This window comes from Leptonychotes weddellii, chromosome 15 (assembly GCF_054177405.1).
Source record: "Leptonychotes weddellii isolate Sample4059 chromosome 15, ASM5417740v2, whole genome shotgun sequence".
Lineage (NCBI taxonomy): Eukaryota > Metazoa > Chordata > Mammalia > Carnivora > Phocidae > Leptonychotes > Leptonychotes weddellii.
Window position 1 is genome coordinate 16,004,531 of NC_138383.1, and position 15,216 is coordinate 16,019,746.

A 15,216-nucleotide genomic window follows, 5' to 3' on the forward strand; every position below is an offset into this window, starting at 1 on the left:
TTATAGAATGTCACCTGAAAAAAAAAAAAAAGAATGTCACCTGAATCCCTAATAGAACATTCCCAGGTTGGGCACAGAGGTCCCAAGTTGAGTCAAACTCAGACTTTTGCTTCCAACCCCCAGTGCCACTATGAGGTTCACACCATAACACTTTCTCTTCCTATCCACACCCTGTTGCTGTTCATGGAAGGGTTTAGGCTATGGGTGTTGATTAGACTGTCTAGGGAGATTTTGCAAAGCAAGCAAAGGAAGGCTCTGAGGCAAGAGGCCTGGATAAAAGCAGCACTGGGGGTAACTGGAGTTGGAAATGAAGAGAGACATGAAGGAAGCCAACGGAACATGGCAGTCAAGCTGGTGGAAGATTCCAGAGACCACCAAGCTAGCTCTTGGGAGCCTGTCCATGGTGGTGCCCTCCTAGCCCGGCCATGTGGCTGATCCAAGATGCCCAGGCCCAAGAGGAACATGGATGTGCCCAAACCCCAGATGCAGAAACAGCCTCTACATCTCTAGAAAGAGGCCATGGCACACTCTGATCCTTTGGATATAATCCTGGGAGTAATTCTTAGACAGAGCCAAGGCCATCATTTCCTGCCACACTCTAGGTTCAGGGGGATCTGGCTTTCCCACTGCCATGATGGCTCCACCATCAATCCCCATCTACGACCCTGGGGAACAGAGAATGGGATAGCCTGGTGCCCCTACCGCCCAGAGGATGAAAAAGAAGCTTCTTCAGTAAAAGATACAAGCTTCCAGGGAGGTGACTGGGGCGGGAAAACCTTCCCCAAGGCGTTGCTCAGTCCCTTCTGCAGAAGGTGATGGGAACTCTGCTGTCAGCATCCCCGCAGATCAAATGCCTGGGTGGGTGACCCAGGACGTGAGGGAGTGAGAAGCCTGGAGGAGAGGAGGTGCTTCAGGGCAGGAGGGGCCAGGATTAGGGTGAGTGCCAGATCTGAAGCCTGGCCAGAGAAGAGTGGAGAAAGGGGGCAGAGGAGCAGGAATGGAAGGTTCTCTAGGGGTCCCAACACAGTTACAGACCCCTGGGTAGGATAGCATGCAGGACAGGGGAGTTAAGGGTTTTTCTTTAGTCAAACCTGCATTCAGTTCCTGATGTCGGCAACCATCAGCTGAGGGACCTTGGGCAAATGAAGCTTTTCTCATTTTTTGTGTTGAATCAATGAGATAAAGCACAGAAAGCACCCAACATGATGCCTGGCCTAGTAGCACTCAGTAAATTGCAGTGAAGCCTGTTAGCATCCATCCCCGTGGAGGATGGTGATGGATTGGGGAGAGCCAAAGGAAAGGCAAATTCGAGCATGGAGGGGAGCAGATAGGGAGCGCAGAGCTGGTGACACTGGAGAGAGGAGGGAGCCGAGGGGCAGGACGGGAGAGGGGAGGGTGAATGAGCTGAGATGCAGGACAGGGAGGGAGGGAGGGGGTAGCTGGAGCAGCACCACCTGCCGGGGCTCCAGAACCCTCCACGGATGTCCCCATCTGCAGCTCCCCTGCCCTCACCTCCTTCTCCCTGCCAGGTGCCAATGGATTTCCCTGCTGTGGCAAGGAGTCAGTGGACATTGTGGAGACACAGTGAGAGCCAGTTCCCCATCCTCCAGGACCACCAACCCTTACCCCCTGCCACCACTGCCAAGTTCTCATACACCCCCCAACCCGGGATCTCCCTCCATTTTGCTTCTTTCCAAAATCTCCCCAAGGGCAGTGTTGTGGGCGGGGTGGGGGGAAGGATTCCTACCACCCGCCTTCTACTTCTACCTCCAGCCCCTGACATTAGTGAAGGACTGAGGGGTGGCGGGGTACACTCAGAGACATGAATGGGAACTGAGCCCTTCTAGCTGCCTTGCTCTGGCACAGAGCGACCGAGGTGGGGGCGGGCGGCAGATGCCTGAGGAAGGACAGGGAGTCGCAGTGGCTGAGCACTGAGGGTAAGGGCCCAGATGGCAGCAAAGTGCCAACAAGAACTGACAGGACCCTCCACACACACCCCTGCCTTTCAGATCTGCCAAGCTGGGGTTGGGCAGGTCAGGAGGAGGGATTTTGCCCTGGGCTTCTCCCTCTGTGCAGAGCCAACTTCTGGGCACTGGTTCTCCAAGTGAGCTGCATTGGCTCATTGATTAGAATGAAGAATCCTGGGCCTTACCTCCAACTAACTGGATCCCTCTTTGGGGTAGGGGGCAACTTGGCAAGCTCTCCAGGCACCTCCTAAACTCACTAAAGATTGAAAATGCTGCTCCAGAATTCTTGGTGGATGCAGGGACAGCGAGGGGAGTGGATTGGCCAGGGGCGTCTTGCCGGCCCCTGTACAAGGGAGGGAATCTTGAGGCCCCAGAGACCTCCATTCCCCCTGAAAGCCACCCCACCCACTCCCTGGAGGCCTTTCATCCATTCTGGCCCCTTTTGTCATAGGAGTGGCCTAAGCCAACACCAGCTGGTACCAGAGGAAGATGAGATCGAGGTAACAGTGGGCAGGGGCACCTCTTCGGGGGAGGTGGTAGGTAAGGGGCAGGATTCCTTAAGGCCTGTCTTCCTTAAATCCTTGACAATCCTGGGAGCCTGCACCCGGCCAGTGCTGGGGTGCTCATGGACACCCATGCTCACCCCCGCCTCACACTGCCTCCCTGCCCCCAGCAGGTCTCTGCCAAGAGGCAAGAGGAGGGGACAAAGGCAGGAGAGTGGGATGGAGAATTGGCCCCAGAAGGACCTCAGGGGCCAGGGGCCTCCTCAGCGTCAGTTGAAACTTTCCAGCTGAAGAAAGAATTGCTAGAACTGGAGCCCCCACACAAAGTGGACCTGGTCCTGGAGCCAGAACTGGAGCTGGAGGTGGAGTCCGAGCCCAAGGACCCTAAGCAACCGGAGTCTAGGATGGAGTCCCTCCAGCCCCCCACGCAGCAGGACGTCAGCCAGTGGAGTGTGAGGTCAAATTCTAGCTACCTGAGTTCGGTAGAGGAGGACCAGGCGTCCACCAACCATCGCTCTATCTGCGTGCAGACCTCTAAGCACCTCTTCTGGGCAGACAAACACATCCAGGCCTCAGAGCACAGCCTGGAGCGGGGGATCAACATGCAGAGTGGCAAGAACACAGGTAAGACCACTAGCTGTCAGGACCAGCAGTCTGACCCCAAGGACACCATGTGCTCCAAGAAGCAGCTCCAGAACCCCAGTGCCCAGCCAGCTCCGCCCACCACCAACTCCCAGCAGCCCCCAAACCCCCACCCGTCCTCCTCCAGTCTCTCACCAGGCATCGGCCTGGCAGATCTGGTCAACTTTGCCTCTTCCTTGGCCGTGGCCTCCTCCAGCAAGATGGACTTGCCCAACTTGGAGCATATGATCAAAGCTCCACCTCAGAAGGTCGAGGCACCTTCTACAGATCCCGATATCCAGCTGGCCATGGACCAGCCAGAGAAGGAAAAGCTCATTAAGGACTTGCTAGAGAAACCACTTAAAGCCGTGGAGTCACAGAAAGCTTGGAAGCAGGAAGACAAGAACTTCTTCCACCCTTACCTCGGCTTCAGCAAGCCGGGGATCAAGAGGGCCAGCTTTGAAGGAGAAGTGAAGCTTCTCCAGCAACAGGCCAGGTCCCCTTCACCTAAAGGAGTCGTGAAAGGGTAAGTGAGGCTGGCCCACAGCTTCCCGAAAAGGGGGTGTGCTTAGGATGTGTGGGTGGGCCCACTCCTCACACAGCTGGGTAGGGGTGGGGAAATGGAATGAGGGCCTGGGTAGGGGATGGGGTGGGCTGTGATGTCTCAACCTCAGTGACCTCATAAAGACTGCTGGAAACAAGGTTCCTGTGGACTGAGGCACAGTGCCAAGGCCAGGGCTGGAGGAGGCCTGGGGACCATGGAGGGTGAGCACTTCTGGGCCCCAGCAAGGACCTGGGTTCGACATGGGAAGGGCCATTCTAGCATTAGGACGCTCGGTCACCCAGAGGGCAGATGGCCTCACCCTCATGGGAAAAGCTCAGCCTTGCATCTGCCCCGCTGAGAATTTGATGGCCCTGGGCCCAGGACGCTTCCATGGAGCCGAATGTGAGGGAACAGGGTTCTCCAGCACCCCTTGCTTCCTGATGATGAATGGACACAACAGAAGGCCAGCTGCCCATCAGCATGCAGCAGGAAGAGGCCCTCTTCCCCCCCCGGGGCCCTCCCCGCAGAGGCCTCTGGGCTCACCCCTCTCCCCGACCCTGCCACCGGGGCCCAAGTGACACTCTCTCTTTTGCGTTGCAGCTCGGTGCCGAGAACCGGGAAAGGGAGTCCATTATTGCTGAAAATCCATTTTAAGGTGTCGTCCCCCACTTCCCCAGAGAAATGACTAGACAAAACCAGTAAAGCCTCCAGTGCTGGCCCCCGGCTCAGACTTTTTGTGCAAACGCTCCCAGACTAGCGAGCTCACCTGGCTGTGGAGTCCCAGTTTTGATTTTTTAGGGACGCCAGCCCCATGGTTTTTTTCTTTCAAGACTTTATTTAAATTCTAGCTAGTTAACACATCGTGTAGTACTCGTTTCCACACACCCCCATTTTTGAGCTGCCCCCGCCTGTCCCAGAGGGCTCTGCCAGCCCTATTTGGCCCCTCCTCACTCCCCAGGGGTCCTTCCACTTTGCTCCCACCTTCCAGCCCTCTCAGCCAGCGGCAGAGAGTCATGAGCCGTCTGGGGGAGGCCTTGGTGCCCTCTCTGAGGCTTCAGGTGTCTTAGGTCATGAAGTGGGGCTTCCTCTTGGCCTGAAGCCAGGGACATGTTGGGATCTTCTTAGGAGAGGACCTCCTGGGGTGGGCTGGCCAGGTGAGGAGGCAAGGCTGAAAGGAATTCTTCCTGCTTCTGTCCACAGCGAGGGCCTGGCATGGGGAAGGGACGGTGTCCGGGGGCTCAAAGGAGGGGAAGAAAGATGCCAAAGGACTGCCCCTCCAGGGGCCACAGCCTTGAGCTGGAAGTATCTCAGAATGTAGGCGCGAGTATGTAATGGTGTACTTTGCTGAGCAACCCAGACTCACAAGCGCGCACACACACCATCCGCTGACTCGTACATCACACAGGCACGCGCGGACATCCACCCACAGACAGTGCCACATGGGCCGTGTGCACAAGCACACATCGACACACAGGCCTGTGAGCCAGACACGTGCACTAAACACGCGCACGAATGCACAAGCCTCCCCACGACGTTGGGCAATGAGGGAAAGCTCTGGAAGAGGAGAGCTCACTGCAAAGGAGGGAAGGGAGTTCAGGATGTGGGTAAGAACACGGGCGGGAAAAGGGAAGTCGGGGAGAAAGGGAAGCGAGAGGCAGAGCCATCGCTTGGGCCCTGGTCAGCCTCCAGCCCCACCAGCACCAAGGCTCCCCATCAGGTGAAAGCCCAGCCTTGCAGATCCTCAGGAGCCTGCCCTGCCTTGAGAGGGGGCCGAGGAGGGAAGTGCCCAGGGCCTAGGAGGGTGGGATTAGGAAGGGGTGAACACTTGGGAATGGGCCAGGGCCAGAGTGGGGGGGCAGAGGGAAATGGAGGACAGGAGACTGGAAAGAGGAAGGAGAAGGAGATGCAGAGGTGAGTATCTGGGAAGAGGCTGGGGTGTCGGGGTGCTTCTTCCTGGAGTATTTTGTGAACTGTGGTTTGCAAGTTTGCATGGTTTGGAAGAGGAGGTCCTTCCCTCCCAGGGGACCTGGGGGAAGGTGGGGGTGGGCCACAGCCCCACCTTGGGCTGGACCCCTCCTTCCCATGCCCTGACTTCGGGACTCTAAGGCCTGCTTCTCCCTGGGCCTCTGCCAGCCTGTGTGAGCTTCTGGAGTGGAGTCACAAATTCGGATACCTTAAGGGGAGCAGAAACTCAAAAGAGTAAAGCCGCAGGTCCCCCCCCGCCCCCCGCAAACAGAAGCAGGCCTGTGGCAAGGGACAGAGTGCCCTCCTGCCAAAAGCTGCTGAAGTCCACCCCAAAGCCAGCCTCAGAGCCCGTGACTCTGCCTTTCAGGCAGCCGAAGACAGAAGACCAAGAGATCCCCGTCGTCGGCACAGGGAACGTTCAGGTAACCAGGGCTAGTGAAGGGTCTGCTGCTACTGCCCGAAGAATCCCCTGGATGGGGGACCATAGGTGCAGGCTGGTGTGGGGGTCCTGGGAGAAGGTAGAGCTGAGCCTGCTCCCCCGCAGGGCCTGGTCTCAGCCCCCCTCCCCCGCCTCACCCCGGAGAGTCTGAGCACTCGGGTGGACAGGGCCCCCAGCCCTGTCTTCTCCCTGCTTCCAAGGCCTCCACGGCAGCCTGGAAGACTGCCCGCACGGGACCCAGGAGAGCAGCGGCGCTGCGATGTGCAGAAGGGGAGTCCTCAGCAGCCCACTGCCCCGCTGCCCCAGAGGGAGCCAGCATCCGTCAAGGCCATAGGGGCTGAGCAGGGCTCCCGAAGGCCCAGGGAGTTCAAGTGCCTTGCAGCTGCCAGCTCAGTGCAGTCAGGCTCCAGGTCTCAGAGGTAAGGGCAGGGACCGGAGACCAGGCCAGAGGCGCGGGGTTTGGGGTAAGGCCTGCCTGGCCCTGGCATCTCTGTGCAGCAGGTGCAAAGTCCTTTCCACCCTCTTCCTCCTGAAGCAGCTCTGCGGACGAGAATCTGCTGCCCCTGACAGCCCGGCTGCTGGCGGGTGAGGGCCCCGGGCTGGGAGCGGGGGAGGAGGAGAGGAACGGCACAGGGCCACCTCCCCAGAGCCTGGGGTCATTGTGAGAAGTTGGTGATCGTATTGTAACTGTCCCCAGTGGCAGTCTAACTGGCTAATCTTTACAGTTCCAGGGCTCACTGATATGTGTGTGTGTGTGTGTATGTGAGAGAGAGAGAGAGATGGATGGATGGATGGATGGATGGATGGACAGAACACATGAAAGATGAAAGAGGAAGGGAGGAAGGAAATTGGGAGAGAGGATGGGGAAAAATAATCTGAGTTCCCCGCCCCCCCCTGGAATCTGGGGCTGTTGGGTCTACATTTGAGGGCCCCAAAGCCACGGTACCCCTGGCGGGGGCCCCTCAAAGCAGCCATTTCACTCACCACCAGTAATCTTCAGGGCCTGCTCCCCGCCAGGTGCCAGCAGGGCTCCAGGAGCCTCAGAGCACTGCAGCTCCAGAGCCCGAGTCCAGAGCCCAACACTGCCCAGTCTACTGGTGGTGGGACCTTGGACATTAAGTGTTGAATGTCTTTTCATACAAACATGTCCAAACATGAGACTTGAATGGGGACTTGACAAGTGCCAACACACAGTAGCCAGTGGTGTTCTTTCAATGTCATAATGCCCCAGCAGTGGGAGTGACCCAAGTCTTCAGGACCGTTCTGAGCTAGAGTGGGCGGATCTCTGGGCCCCTGTGTGTGGTTCACCTTGCTGCCTGCCTCCCTCCCTGCCCGCAGCCTTCCAGGAGATCTTCAAACTGTTCAGCTCCAGCCCGACAGGCACTGTGGACATGCGCAGCATGAAAGCCGCCCTGCGCAATGTGGGCATCCAGCTGAGCCCACAGGAGATGTGTGAGGCTCTGCAGCAGGCAGACTTGGATGGTGGGTGCTCCCATCCCTGGCCTCTTGTCCTCCCTCACTTCTAGCCCTGGACAATGTCTCCTTTGCCCACAGAATCCCCGGCCTGGTCCTATTTTAAAGTTCCCTCTTCCAGGAATCCTGCTCTGATCAACACACCTATCCCGTAGCCCCTAAAAATTTTTGCTGTGTTAATCCTCATCCTGATTTGGGGATCCCCGAGGGCAAGGGCTATTTCTCCCCCATTCCACTGGGGTTGACATTTGGCTGGAGGGGAGACTGGATTCTCTAATGTCTGGAAGGAGATGCAAAGACACCCCTAAAGCATATGCAGGGTGGGCCTTCTGCAGGGGAGGCCCCCACAGCACCCCCTCCTCTCTGTCTTCCCAGGTGACGGAACTGTAAGCTTCAAAGACTTCCTGGGTGTCCTTACTGACAGCCACCGCCTGGCTCAGTGCCTGGGTGAGGGGCAAGGCTGGTGGGGTGGGAACGGCCAGGACTGGGGGAGGCTCCTCCTCACGCTCCCCCATGATCTCTGCCCCCAGGCCAGGTGAGGAACAGCCGGTTCTGTGACCCCCAGGGCCTGCAAACCCTGTTCTTAGAGATGCTGTTCAAGTTGATGAGCCAAGGCTTCTTGCCCCGCAAGGTGGTGCAGGAAGTGATGAGGTAGGCCCATGTCCCCAGCTTCAGGACCCAGGATGGGGGAGCAGATGCTGCCCCGTGCAGGGATCCCCTGAGGGAGACGGGAGCCCTGAATTCTGGGGCAGTTTCCTGTGGCTTCCTGTCCTGTGAGATGGAGAGGACTGGGGGAGGCGGTGTCTGACGAGGCTGCCCCCCACCTGTCCCCTCAAGCTACTACACCAAGAAGCAGCGGGCTCTGCGGCTGAACCCGGGCTGGAGGGGCCGCTCCCGCGGCCACACTGTCACCGTGCGCACTCACGCCGGCCTCACCTTCTTCTGCCAGGCCGCGCGCCTCAGCGGCCTCTCCGGCGCCGAGCTGGAGCGCTCGCTGCACAGACTGCACAAAGCGGGTGCGCCCCGGGCCAGGCGGGGACCCGCCGAGGGGGGACCCTCCCTCGGGACCTGCTGTCAGGACTAGCCTCTCCTTTTCCTCCTCCCCCCCCCCGCCCCGCCGCTTTCCCCGGGCCAGGTGCGCGCAGCCCCTACTCTCAGATACCTAACTTGGCGGGGCGGACACCCCCAGAAGACCAGATGCGGCCCCGAGCCCCGCGCCCTGACGTCCGACTTCCCAAGTCCTGCCACTCCAGCCGCCACAAGCTCGCGCCCACCCGGAGGTCTCTCAGCCCGGGTGAGAGCAGAGGGAGAGGGCGGGGCTGGGGCGGGGCTGGGGCGGGGCAGGCGAAGAGTGGGAGCCGGACTCCAGGAAACCCGGAGGAGGCCGGCGAAGTAATCTGGGATCACGCAGGGCTTGACCAAGGCTAGGACGGAGCCTAAGAAAAAGGGGCAGGTACCCAGATAGGAGGCGGAAATGGGGCGGGGCGGGTAGAAAGGAGGACTGAGGTGGGGCTAATCCAGAGTCTCTAAACGGGAGCTGCCGGCTTGATCCTCCGCACGCCCCCTCTGCCCTCCCACAGAGTTCGTGGGCCAGCCACTAGACTATCTGCGCCCCGCGAAGATGACTCCCTCCCCCCCAACTCTAGTGCAGAAGCAGCCCTTCTCCCCTTCGCCAGCCTGTGTGCAGAAACCTGCTATGAAAAAGTAAAGCGTTTGCGGAGCAAAACGGGCTGCGTGTGGTGGGGCGGGGCACAGAGCGGACGCGGATCTTTTGCAAACATCTTTATTAATCTTGTATAAAAATAAGGTCCATGGAGAGTTCCCGGAGCTGGGGGTGGAGCGCGAGGTTGCACTTTATAAGTTACAGGCCAGGCTCCGGCTGAGGCTAAGTATGGCTATTAGGGGGAGAGGGGTGCTGCAAGCAGCATTTGGGGGAGGGGCCGGCGATGCTGTCCCCCCCACGCCCCCGCGCCCGACCACTTGAGGTGGGACCATCTCGGAGAACGGCGGCAGCAGCAGAGGGGGCTGCCCGGCCCAGCCGAGCTGAGGACCACCTTCCTTGAGCCCCTGAGCCCCGGCTTGCCACCCCCCCCCCACTGCCCACTGAGTCCATCTGCCAGAAAGAGCGGTTACAGCGAGAGGTCCGAGGTGACCTGCATGGGGGGTCCCGGGGGGCGCCGACGAGCACTTCTGCGGCCTGTGTCTGCACGGATGTAGGGCTGGTTCCGCAGATCTGGCAGCCAAGAGGAGAGACACTTACCTTCTGAAGTCTGCCCCGGGGCTAGGAGTCTGCCTCCCCATTGTAGGGACCCAGGTGGTGTGCATGTGGGAAGGGACCTATGTTTACCAGACCCCGCTCAAGCACACCCCAGCCACGCATGGCCCAAGGGAGGGTAGCATGATCCAGTCCCCCGACGGGCCCCCAGGGTTGTGGGCAGCTTCTGGGATCACAGGCCAGGCTACCCAGGTACCTGGGGGCTAGAGAGGGATCTCTTCTCCCAGGCTGGCCTCACAGAGGAGCCTGGACGTCCGCTTGCCAGTGCGGGCCGTGAAGGGCACCGTCTTGAGCACTGAGGGTTGGGAGGGAGGAGGGGGGAGAGAAAGGAAAAAAGACAGAAAAAGTAGCAAGAAGCAGTGAGACAGCCAGACCCCTAGGGTGGGGAGAGGGGGGAGGACAGCATTAGAAGGACAGAGAGAGGATAGGACAGGCCCAGCCAAAGCCTCACCTGTGATGATATCTTCAATGGCCCCGTCGCGGTCACTCTCATAGATAAGTGGCTCCTTCTGCTGCTTCCGCTTCAGCTCGGAGATGAGGTCCATCTGCTGCCTCCGGGCCTTGGGTGGTGATGGGGGGGTAGGGCATGGAAGGTGAGTAGCTCCAACTCCAGGATCCCCTCTCCCCAGGCCACCAGACCCTAGAACATCTGTCTGCCTGGTCCCCCACAGCAGGCTGGAGCAGGAGGAAGCCCTTCCCATCCCAGGCTGCTGGGGCACCGTCCTCACCTTGGGCAGGGTCTGTTCACAGAAATGAGGGTACGGAAGAGGGCCAGATCTTTGGGATGAGGATCCCTGCAAAGTGCCAAGCTCAGGCGCAGCTGCCTACCTTGGGTGCTGGGGCTTCTTCTTTGCCGGGGGCGTCGGCACCTGCCTCCTGGGTTACTGCCTCCTTCTTCCACTGTTCCACCTCCTGTTCAGCTTTCTGGGGGGCCAAGGTGGGTCTCCGTGAGGGGAGTCTTATCCTACCCCCAGACAGAAGCGTCCCCCACCCTCCACACTGCCCAGGTGGAGAGGCAAAAATGCCCCGCAGGGGTCCCAGCCTGCCCACCAGACACACATACCTTGTAGGCCTTGATGAAGCGGCTAAAGAGGGAAAAGAACATGGAGGGGGACGTGGTCTTGGGGTTCTCTCCGAAGTACTCCACCACGGACTCGTAGGCCTCCTGTGGGCACAGCCTGTCAGCCCCACCAGCACGACCCCTAGGAGCTCCATGTGCCTTTAAGACACTGGCCACTTCATCTCTGCTCCTCCAGGCAGGTGGGCCCCCTGCCCCCTCCCCCATTTCATCCCCACCACCACCTCCACCCCACCTCCAGGGCCCGGCCAGCCCCGGCCCACCTGAGCGGTCTTGCTGTCTGCCAGCAGCTTATCCATGGTGGGCGAGTTGGACCTCAGGAACTCCTTGAGCACCATGCAGTCGTCCTGCCGCACAAACTCTCGCTGGGTCAACTCCAGGCCTCGCTGCAGGGAGCGCACATCCCCTAGGACGCTGTCCAAGGACACTGAGGGGGGGATGGGGCAGCACAGAGGCAGGGAATCAGAGAGGTGGCATTCCCGTCCAATGACACCCTGTGGTCCCCTCACTTTTTCTCAACCCCTATCAGCCCCCAGGGCAGAGCCCCTCCCCGCCCAGGAGGGGGTACCTGCACCAATACCTGAGCCTGCCTTGTCCAAGAAGTGCAGGTCGCTGTGGAAGCCTGTGAGCTGTGGGTACTTCTCGGCAATGACCTTCACCAGGTAGTGCAACAGCGTCTGCTTGCGGTCAGTCGACTTCATCTCCAGCAGCTGCATGCAGGCCTGTTGTCAGCCGCAGGCCACCGCTGTCCCCCATCCCCCAGGCCGGGGAACCCCTCCTTGTGCCCCTCACCACATCCAGGCTCTGGAGCCGGAAGCCATAGGCTGCCCCACGCTTGCTGCTGTTCATGTAGTTGCCAAAGGCCAGGACAATCTGGGGGGGAGGGGGGTGCTCAGCAGGTGCTGGGGCTGAGGGAACCCCCTCAAGTATAAACTACACAAGAAAATGTGGTGAAAAGCAAGCCCCACACGCTCAGCCCAGACTAGACTCCTGCGCCGGCCCCTCAGGTCCATGACCATGTACACGCGTGTGTAGCTGTCTGACATATGTGCCTGGCCTCCCCAATGTTTTTAAGATTTTATTTTTAAGTAATGTCCACACCCAACGTGGGGCTCGAACCCACAACCCCGAGATCAAGAGTCACATGCTTGGGGCGCCTGGCTGGCTCAGCTGGAGGAACATGCGACTCTTGATCTTAGGGCCATGAGTTCAAGTCCCACATTTGGTGTAGTGTAGAGATTTCTTAAATAAATAATTATAAACTGAAAAAAAAAGCCTTATAATACTCAATCGACTGAGCCAGCCAGGTGCCCCTTAGCATACCCAGTGTTGCCCTCTGCTGTTCCCACCCAGAACTGCACGGCTGACATCCCCTCAGCTGCGATGTCACCGTCTAACAGCCATTTCTACTGGCTCCCGGGACCTCCACTAGACTCCACTGAGCAGGTGTGGGCGCTCTGCTAATCACACAGTGATCCCCAGAGGGGGCTTAGCCCTCAGGAGGAGTCTAAGGTGCACTGTTGTAGACAGGACCTCCACCCTGCCTTAGCTTTGTCTTTCTATGTGAGAGCTGGGAACATATCTGTTGCATCCTAGGAGTGCAGGGCAAGGCCGGGGTCTCCCCCTCACACGACCCAGAACAGGCGAGGAGTCATGAGTGGGCCCCACTTCCCAGGCCCTTGCCCCGGGCTCTCACCTCCAGGATCTGGCGGAGTTTGTCAGAGGACTTGATGGACATTGAGGCTGCAATTATGGCATTCAGTTGCTGGGGGTGCAATTGGAGAGGCAAGATAAGTTGGGGCAGGGTGGGGGGCAAGCCCATGGGAGGCTCAAGTACTCCTACATGCCCTCTCCCCGCGGAGGCTGCTAGCTGCCGCCTCGCATCCCCAACCCAGAACACAGCGCCCTGCCTGCCCCGCCCACACCGCCCTGCCCCGCCCACACCGCTCTGCCTGCCCCGCCCACACCGGCATGAGCAGCTGGACAGTATCCGGAAAGTTGCCCAGGAAGGTGAGCGTGGCCATGCGCTCGGGCAGGCGCGGGATGCGGCTGAAGCGGAGCATGAAGCGGTCCTCCTCCGACAGCTCCTCCATGGGTCGCTGCTCCTGCTCGAAGCGGGCGATCAGGCTACGCTCGTACTCCGTGGGCAGGAAGCGGGTCAGCAGCTCCAGGAAGTCCAGGCCAAGGGCCTGTAGGTCGTACCTGGTGGAAGGTGGGGTAGTTATCGCTCTATACCCACCAGTTCTCGAGGGCAGGACTATACCCCCACCCCACTACCTCGATTGAATAAATGAACTTCAGTATTTGCTCTTTGCCAATAGCTTCAGGGACCAAGAGGTAGGAGTCAGGGAAGTTGGGAGCTGGGAAGCCAGAGGTCCCTATCATACATCAGTGCCAGAGGCCCAGCTCTAAATGCCTGGGCCTGAGTGCCCACAGCTGGGCAAGGAGGCAGGGAGGAAACGGGAATGTCTCAGTCTGGGCGTGGACTCACACTATGGCCTCAGTTTTCTTGGCCTGAAAATGGGAACAAGGTTCCCAGCCCTACTCCCTGACCAGGGTTAGCATGAAGCTTGATGGGCTCTGCCCCGTAGTTGGGACTCTTTTACCAGATGCCTGATGACCCTGGCCTAGTAGAGGGGCTGGGCTACTCACAAGTACAGGGCAGAGGTACTCACGTCTCAATGGCCTGGCAGATGCGGTCAGCCCCCAGGTTGCCCTTGCGCAAGGTGATCGCCAGGTTCTTGGCCCGGTTGGCCTCAATGAGGGTGGCCTTGCTGGGGGCCTTCTGGGCTGCCTTACCCTTGAGAGCACTGAGGTCCAGGCTGGGACCTTGGGACTTAGTCTTGAACTGCTCCTCAAAGTCACTCATGTCTAGCTCCTGAGGGCACAGGGAGAGGAGGTGGGGCTGGGCGGGCTGGGGTCTGATATATTCCTGGCTGAACCAGCTATCCAGCTCTGACCACACCACCAGCAGAGAAACAAACCAGTAACCCGGCTTGACCACAAGCCCTGATGGGGGATACAGGGGAAGTATAGAGAGCATCGAGGGAGAAGAGCAGTACCCAACACTGGGGACCCAGACTCCAAGCCCTTACAGCTGAAGGAAAAGCTGAATTGGCCGGGGGTAAAAAGGGGAAAGGGAAGGGCATTCTAGGCAGAAGAAACAGCATGAGCAATGGCCTGGAGGCAAGAGAACACATTCCTTTTGGAAAACTAAAAGTAGAATTAGAAGGGCTGGAGGTGCCTGGGTGTCTCCGTTGGTTGAGCATCTGACTCTTGATTTTGGCTCAGGTCATGATCTCATGGTTGTGAGACTGAGCCCCACATTGGGCTCCTCGCTGAGCTTGGAGTTTGCTTGGGACTCTCTCTTCCCCTCTCCCTCTGCCCCACCCCTGCACTCCACCCTACTCCCTCTTAAAAAAAAAAAAAAAAAAAAAGAGTTGAAACCCTGGTTGCCTGTGGGGGTGGTGGGAAAGAAGCTTAAAAGGAGGAGAGGCCAGACCGGAGGCCAGATGTGCCCTCTACAATGAGTGAGGGGAAAGCCTCCAGGGGAGTCAGGACATACTGCCTATCAGATACACTAATCCATGTATCTTAACAATCCACGTAGTTTAACACCCATCCCTGGGCCTCCATGCCCTCATCCATACAATGGGGTGAAGGAGATGCCCTAGCATGATCCAGGCAAGTCCCCTCTCCCCTGGCACCCACACTGGAAGCAAGACAGGGCCACACTCACCTGCAGCACCTTCTCGTCATTGAGCTCAGTGAAGACAGTGCCCGTGATCTGGTTGGGTTTCAGGGCTACCCAGTTTAAGAGTGGCATTCTGAACTTGGTCTGTATGGGTTTCTTGGCCTTCACTCCTGGGACAGGGAGAGAGTGGTGAGCACTGGGGAGGTGAGGGTGGGGTCGTTGGCGGGACCCAGGGCCCAGAGAGGCCTGACAGGGCAGGCAGAAGGAAATAGGAGGCCCCCGTACACAAGGTCCTGGAGGACACTGAGGTCGGGGCACCTCCATATCTGCCCCCAGCCCTGGGCGGTCCACTCACCTGGGCCCATCTCAGGGCCGGACCCTCCAGAGGGACCCCCTGGAGGCGGCGGAGGCACGGGTCCATCTGTGCCGGGAGGCGGCGGTGGGGGCGGGGGTGGGGGCGGCAAGTCTCCCGGCAGCGGCGGCGGGGGCGGGGGCTCGGAGCTGCCAGGGAGGGGTGAGGACAGTGGGGGTGCCGAAGGCGGGGCTTCCTGCTGGTCGGGGAGGCCGGGAAGTGGAGGTGGTGGAGGCGGCGGTGGGGGTGCTGCTCCGGGAGCCGGCTCTGCCGCAGGTGGGAGTTCTGAGCCGAGAGAGAACCGA

The 15,216-nt window shown here is 59.3% G+C and overlaps 3 protein-coding genes across 12 annotated transcripts in view; 2 read left to right on the forward strand and 1 right to left on the reverse strand.

Annotated features, from left to right (window-relative positions):
- The first annotated feature begins 1,443 nt into the window (after positions 1-1,443).
- On the forward strand, positions 1,444-6,331 carry SPATA32 (spermatogenesis associated 32). 4 transcript variants are annotated; one of them, XR_014140450.1, is made up of 4 exons: positions 1,444-2,467; positions 2,641-3,617; positions 4,236-6,022; positions 6,207-6,331. XR_014140450.1 is itself a non-coding variant. In XM_081804824.1 (3 exons), exons 1-3 carry the CDS (start codon positions 2,237-2,239, stop codon positions 4,318-4,320), a joined length of 1,293 nt encoding a protein of 430 aa, XP_081660950.1. In that variant the 5' UTR covers positions 1,444-2,236; the 3' UTR covers positions 4,321-6,097. The 4 variants fall into 4 exon arrangements, 2 of the variants coding, with proteins under 2 accessions (XP_081660950.1, XP_081660951.1); XR_014140451.1 differs by having other exon boundaries at positions 6,240-6,304; XM_081804824.1 differs by lacking the exon at positions 6,207-6,331 and having other exon boundaries at positions 4,236-6,097.
- On the forward strand, positions 5,467-9,246 carry LOC102736364 (uncharacterized). The gene is made up of 10 exons (XM_081805960.1): positions 5,467-5,546; positions 5,968-6,022; positions 6,088-6,458; positions 6,578-6,624; positions 7,378-7,521; positions 7,888-7,959; positions 8,043-8,163; positions 8,350-8,528; positions 8,648-8,806; positions 9,093-9,246. Exons 1-10 carry the CDS (start codon positions 5,467-5,469, stop codon positions 9,218-9,220), a joined length of 1,356 nt encoding a protein of 451 aa, XP_081662086.1. The 3' UTR covers positions 9,221-9,246.
- A 35-nt stretch (positions 9,247-9,281) lies between these two features.
- Positions 9,282-15,216, reverse strand: part of FMNL1 (formin like 1) — a 59,230-nt gene continuing 53,295 nt past the window's right edge. For 6 of the 7 annotated variants that reach the window (XM_081804818.1, XM_031030765.2, XM_081804817.1 and 3 more), the window contains 12 exons: positions 14,915-15,196; positions 14,605-14,729; positions 13,541-13,743; positions 12,833-13,067; positions 12,562-12,630; positions 11,658-11,738; positions 11,446-11,575; positions 11,129-11,292; positions 10,851-10,952; positions 10,616-10,711; positions 10,239-10,347; positions 9,282-9,745 (listed from right to left, as the gene is read on the reverse strand). In XM_081804818.1, the coding sequence (XP_081660944.1) occupies positions 9,642-9,745; positions 10,239-10,347; positions 10,616-10,711; positions 10,851-10,952; positions 11,129-11,292; positions 11,446-11,575; positions 11,658-11,738; positions 12,562-12,630; positions 12,833-13,067; positions 13,541-13,743; positions 14,605-14,729; positions 14,915-15,196 (1,700 nt within the window). In that variant the 3' untranslated portion in view covers positions 9,282-9,641. Of the gene's footprint in view, positions 9,746-9,983; positions 10,083-10,238; positions 10,348-10,615; positions 10,712-10,850; positions 10,953-11,128; positions 11,293-11,445; positions 11,576-11,657; positions 11,739-12,561; positions 12,631-12,832; positions 13,068-13,540; positions 13,744-14,604; positions 14,730-14,914; positions 15,197-15,216 lie in introns of all 7 variants that reach the window. The other variant, XM_081804819.1, reaches the window with a different exon arrangement.

Bases quoted from the DNA above. Each gene is read 5' to 3' on its own strand.
- SPATA32 (XM_081804824.1), top strand. From the start codon at position 2,237: ATGCTGCTCCAGAATTCTTGGTGGATGCAGGGACAGCGAGGGGAGTGG. The intron at 2,468-2,640 runs GTAACAGTGGGC...CCCTGCCCCCAG, and splicing joins CAGAGGAAGATGAGATCGAG to CAGGTCTCTGCCAAGAGGCA. The intron at 3,618-4,235 runs GTAAGTGAGGCT...TTTGCGTTGCAG, and splicing joins CCTAAAGGAGTCGTGAAAGG to CTCGGTGCCGAGAACCGGGA.
- LOC102736364 (XM_081805960.1), top strand. From the start codon at position 5,467: ATGGGCCAGGGCCAGAGTGGGGGGGCAGAGGGAAATGGAGGACAGGAG. The intron at 5,547-5,967 runs GTGAGTATCTGG...TCTGCCTTTCAG, and splicing joins AAGGAGAAGGAGATGCAGAG to GCAGCCGAAGACAGAAGACC. The intron at 6,023-6,087 runs GTAACCAGGGCT...GGGGGACCATAG, and splicing joins TCGGCACAGGGAACGTTCAG to GTGCAGGCTGGTGTGGGGGT.